Raw genomic sequence first — 5,214 nt, 5'->3', positions numbered from 1 at the left:
CAGAGCGGAGGTCGGCACGAGGCACGAGACCTACGAAAGCTAGTCTTCACGCAGGCAGCGACAGACTAGTCCCAATGACCAAGTTATACATTAGCAATCGGAGGGAGATACAACGCTATGGTCACTCACCTAGTCCCAATGACCAAGAGGTCGAGATGGGGACTAGGGAGTGCCTAAGGGGTCCTTATATACTAGAAGGGCTGCTTAGCAACCAAAGACAAGGCGCGAGAGCGAGGCAGTGAAGATGACAAAGGGAGAACAAAGGGCGGGAAGGAAAAGGCAAAGGCATGGCGATCACGGGAACGTAGCATGCGGGTGTGGGAACGTATCTGCAGTGTCCAAACTGGGATGGGCTAAGAAAGGAAATGGTCCGAAAATGGAAGGTGGGCGTCAAGGGGAGGGGAATGGGCGGCAAAAAGGGGCGTCTGTCCAACGTCCGTGACAGTGATGTCATCCCCACCAAGAAGACACAGACGTTCTTGACAGCCGCGTTCCGCATCGCCGTGTTCCGTCTCATCTATCGGCTCTAGCGGGTCGGTCGATATTGCGGACAGTTCACTGAGAGGCGACGAAGGAGGCAAAGGAGACAGGGTAAGCAAGCCATCTAGAATATTGGGATCCGCCATTTTGATGCCGATTTCCAGGTGTCTGTGACGCAGCAGATAGTAGCGTGTTATTCATGTAGTCGTAGAATATAGCAATGCGAAGATTGTTGCGCAAAGGCCAAGGAGGCTGATGGGCGCTCCTTGATAGCGCCTGTTTGACGTCCGCCCCCTCTGCAATGTCGTCGCTTGTGAGCCTCTGAAAGTCTCGACAATACTCTCCTATTCCCTGCCCATGCCTCCCAAGACAAATACCTCCTCCGGTGGGCTACGTCATGGCCATGGCACTCTCAGGAAGGGTGACCCGCCTCCTGCTCGCTGCTCCAAGCTCTCTGAAGATGACCTACGAATCCTCGCAGAAAAAATGCATACAGCATACCGTTGGGATGCAGACCCCAAGGCCTTCCAACTCCGTGCTGTCCAGGCCCAGCTCGAAGGGACGGACATGGTGGCGCAAGCACCAACAGGTGCAGGCAAGACGGCTCTCGCGGCAGGACCTCATCTCTGGCCTGGCAACGAGAAGAAATTCACCATTATGGTCTGCCCATTATTAACTCTGGAGGAAGAAATGGTAATTTTGATGCTCTTTGATCCGCAAAAACGAATAACGAACCCATATAGTGCGAAACCTTTGTGACGGACTTTGGCCTTCAGGCTGTGGCCTTGAATAGCAAGAATGAGGCATGCTCCCCCTCTGTCATACGCGCATGTTTTCCGTAACGTACTGATGCTATTTTAGCTAACATCTTGTTCAATAAAGGACATACTTTCATACAAGTATCAAATCATTCTCGTCTCACCGGAGATGCTCCAGTCGCGCATGTTCACCAACTGTATCCTTCGTAATACTCGCTTTATGAAGGATATTATATCCTTATTCATTGACGAGGCACATTGTATTGTTCTTTGGGGCACAGACTTTCGAAAAAAGTACGGTACACTTGGCAAGGTGCGCGCATTTTTACCCCGCGGCACCCCTGTAGTTGCTGTCTCTGCGACCCTCACCCCTCGCGTCGTCCGAGCCATCTGGGCCTCTCTCCACTTTGCGCACTCCAACACCCAAAGCCGTTATCAAAACGAAGGGAACGACCGCCCTAATGTGTCCATCATCGTTCGCGCTTGCGAGCATCCGCTCAATACTTTCGCTGACCTCGCTTTTGCCATACCCACAAACCTCCAAGCCATTACCGACATCCCCAAGACATATATATACGTGGACAACATAGCTACGGGCGGTGAGATCATCGACTATCTCAACCATCGAATCGACCAAAATTCCTCTATTGCGACCGCCTCCGAGCAGGTACGAGCGTCCTTCCGAGGCATTGTGCGCCCTTTCAACGCAACGCTATCACATCGCTACCGAACACTGGCCATGTCACACTTCTGTGACGGCAAAATCCGCATACTGGTTTGCACGGACACCGCAGGAATGGTGTGTATTCCCTATGTGCAATTCTGCCGCTCATCCAGCCGCCCCACTTCTCCTGTTCCTGCGCCGAGATCAGCAAGCCAAGTGAGGCATGAATGAGCTTTACATCCCTTGTCCAAGCTATCTTTGTGCATCGGGGAGTGGCTGACCTTGTTCTGTATTCATATCAGGGCTGCAACATTCCGGACATTGATCGCGTCATCCAATGGAAGCTCTCCGCCACCTTCTCACACTTCATACAACATGCTGGATGTGCTGCACGGGGCAGAGGCCGGACAGGTGTCGCTGTCCTGCTAGTGGAGCGCTCAGCCTATAATATCAACATCTTCAACTCCGGTTCAACAACGAAATCGACCTCCGTTTCCCATTCAAAGGGAAAAGGGAAGGGCAACAAGCGTGTGGACCCCGTAACTGACCCGCCGAAGGAGAAGCGCGAACAGGCAGATGTTCGAGATTATGTGCTTGCCCATGGTCTATTGCGAGGAGAATCACAGGGAGTTGATGCCATACCGAATGGTGCCCAGCCGCTTTTATGTGAGGACAGCGCTGATGAGGGCCTATTGGTATTTGTGCAGAGTATCTCGTGTCGATGCGCAGTGTGGGCGCGCGTGTTTGACAACCCCTACCCTCTCAGTAAGTTAATCACTTGGTCATCGAAAATGTTTCTTGACTATCCAATATAGCCCCTACAGTACCCTGTTGTGACATCTGTGTGCCCTCCCTTTTTGATCGCACCCGTCCGCCTCCACTGCCACCTGAATGCCGTGCGCGCAATCTGAAGAGAGGCAAACCAGACCTGGCCGTGCGCGACACGCTCCGTACCTGGCGCAAGGCCATGTTCAAAACACATCACGCATCCGCGCAGTACGATGAGACGTCTATCCTCGATGACGATCTCATACTGGTGTTGGTCTCTCATGGCAGTCTCAACACGCAGCAAGCCCTCAACCTCATACAAGACAAGTGGCCATTCCATCATATGTACGCTGACGAGCTGGGTGCATTTGTCGCTGGCATGCAAATCCAGTTCACCGCGATCCCTAGCAATCCGCGTGCCCAGCATGCTCTCCCTTCCGCCCTCGTACCCGAACAACTCCCTAAACCCTTCCCTACCAACGCACGATCCAAACACGCGCCCACTCCCACATACCTCTTTGGCCCAGGTGAGACCCCAAAGCGTCCAAGAATAGACGCACATCCACCTGCAAAACCGGTCCCCCATTCGAGCGCACTTGCCGTGCCCAATCCGCGACCACCACCCTCCACGTCCTTTCCCCTCTCCCAATCCCAACCTCCCCTTTCTCTCTGGCCCCCTCACTCACACACGCCAGCCCTTCCAGACATCTCCCGGACCTCCCCGTATATGTTCCACCAGCAATCCTATTTCTCGTCCCAACCCCCATCAACACCCGTCCCTTCGTCACCTCTGTATCGCGTCCGTCGACCGCTCGTTCCACCTCCTTCATCGCCGCTCTATCCGCCTCCCTCAAGGATTCCCTCAGACCCCTATTTCTCGCCCTCGCGACTTCCCCCTCACTACCACCACTACCCTCGTTCGCAGCCCCTTCCCACTCCAGGGAACTCGCACCTTGAACCCCTATCCATTCAGTACCAGCAACCCACCCAGCAACATCCTTCAACACCCATCCTCACACATGGGTACGAAGGCCACTATTTGACTCCATATACACCAAACGTGTTGGAATCTGTAGAATTCACACTCTAGTATCGGTTGGATGGTGTAGTGGTAACACCCCCCAGCGCATATGGGATGATCCGGGTTCAATCCCCAGTCTGACCAACTTTTCATTGTTCAACAAAACGACTACCCTAACATCGTCTATTCATCTTTGCCTGTCTCATTTTCTGAGCCCTCATCCCAACCACGCATACAACAATCCCTGTAATCCCCTGAACCCATCAAGAACCGTTCCCCCCAAGTGTCTGCAGAGCGGCATGTCGACCCTCTACTGTACTCCAGTCAGCCTACCAGCTCTGGCTCAGACGTGTACTCTAGTTCTGCTGACGAATCCTCTCAATTCTTCATGTAAACTATAGTATGTATCTAATTACAGGACATACAAGAACCAACGTAGGAGAGACTGACAAGAGAAGCCGCCTCCCGATTATCCCTAGGGAGCTGGATTGAGATTTCACTAAGTACGTTCTCTCACGGGGTACCAAATATGGGCACCCTGCCAGGAGGGCGCCCAGTTTGCCCAGCCGTTCCGGTGTTTGACGAGGATCGCTATCACCGGATCTCGGCAGGGGACGAGCCTACGATCTAGTATCCCCTCTGTGTACTAGAAGATCTCACATAACGGATCTTCCTCCACTTACTCATGGGAACCAAACACGGCGGCGCGTGTCAATCCATTACGATATTCTATCAGACGAATGACCGGTGTAGGCATGATGCGCTAAGCCGCGTTGAGTCCTCGGCGGGCGAGGCTGTTCTGCTTCGGTCCCGCAGTATTCTGCCATTCATTCCAGTGATACACCGCTACTTACAGCGCCTTGCATAAGTCCGTGAACGCGCGGGATTTTTTCTCTCCGGCGTCTACCCTACCCGACCTGCCTAAACAGGCCACATCATGGTCACAGGCCCAGACACGACGGGCAGCGCTCGGGATCCCTTCGCGTGAAACGGAGGTTTGTTTTCGGGACAGTCGTAACTTGTCCCTTTGTCGACGCGTGCCAAAGGACGCTGAAGGGTCGGCAATGGGAAAGTTGTACTTGCTCAGAGGTTCTACAGCCCTTTGACAAAGAACGATTTGAGGCGGTGCCCGTAGTGAGAGCATGATCATGTATATGTGACTGCACCTTTACTATGGTACCTCCTGTTTAGATCAGGGTACAGGATCCCCTGGGGGCCAATGGGCACTCAAATACAGACATGGAAGTACCGCACGCATATCCATACTTCAAAACATTGTGGATTTACCTGGGTACGCGTGTGGTCAACCAACAGGGCCGTGATGCGCTGTCATGGAGTAGTCCCTGTGACCGTGATATGGCCTGTTTAGGCAGGTCGGGTGGTTTAGACGCCGGAGAGAAAAAAATCCGCGCGTTCACGGACTTATGCAAGGCGCTGTAGTACCGGGCCTGACTCCCAGTGAGAATCGACATGGGCTTGGCTGTTTTAGGCCGATTAGTACTGTATCTAGTGGGGAACCCCGA

General features: G+C 53.3%; 1 protein-coding gene and 1 non-coding gene across 2 annotated transcripts; both read left to right on the top strand.

The window, feature by feature from the left end:
* Positions 1-966: 966 nt before the first annotated feature.
* On the top strand, positions 967-3,031 carry DICSQDRAFT_11427 (P-loop containing nucleoside triphosphate hydrolase protein; the record flags this gene model as incomplete). Its single annotated transcript, XM_007367915.1, has 5 exons — positions 967-1,173; positions 1,224-1,298; positions 1,342-2,037; positions 2,205-2,667; positions 2,718-3,031. Coding segments are annotated over 5 exons (1,755 nt in total), but the record flags the coding sequence as incomplete, so codon positions are not given.
* Positions 3,032-3,764: 733 nt separating this feature from the next.
* Positions 3,765-3,835, top strand: DICSQDRAFT_t136. The gene has a single exon. It is a non-coding gene; the product is annotated as a tRNA-Cys (tRNA).
* Positions 3,836-5,214: the final 1,379 nt, after the last annotated feature.

Source organism: Dichomitus squalens (assembly GCF_000275845.1).
Source record: "Dichomitus squalens LYAD-421 SS1 unplaced genomic scaffold DICSQscaffold_30, whole genome shotgun sequence".
Classification (NCBI taxonomy): domain Eukaryota; kingdom Fungi; phylum Basidiomycota; class Agaricomycetes; order Polyporales; family Polyporaceae; genus Dichomitus; species Dichomitus squalens.
Note: the sequence above shows the minus strand (reverse complement) of the source record. Positions and strands in the feature narration are given on the sequence as shown.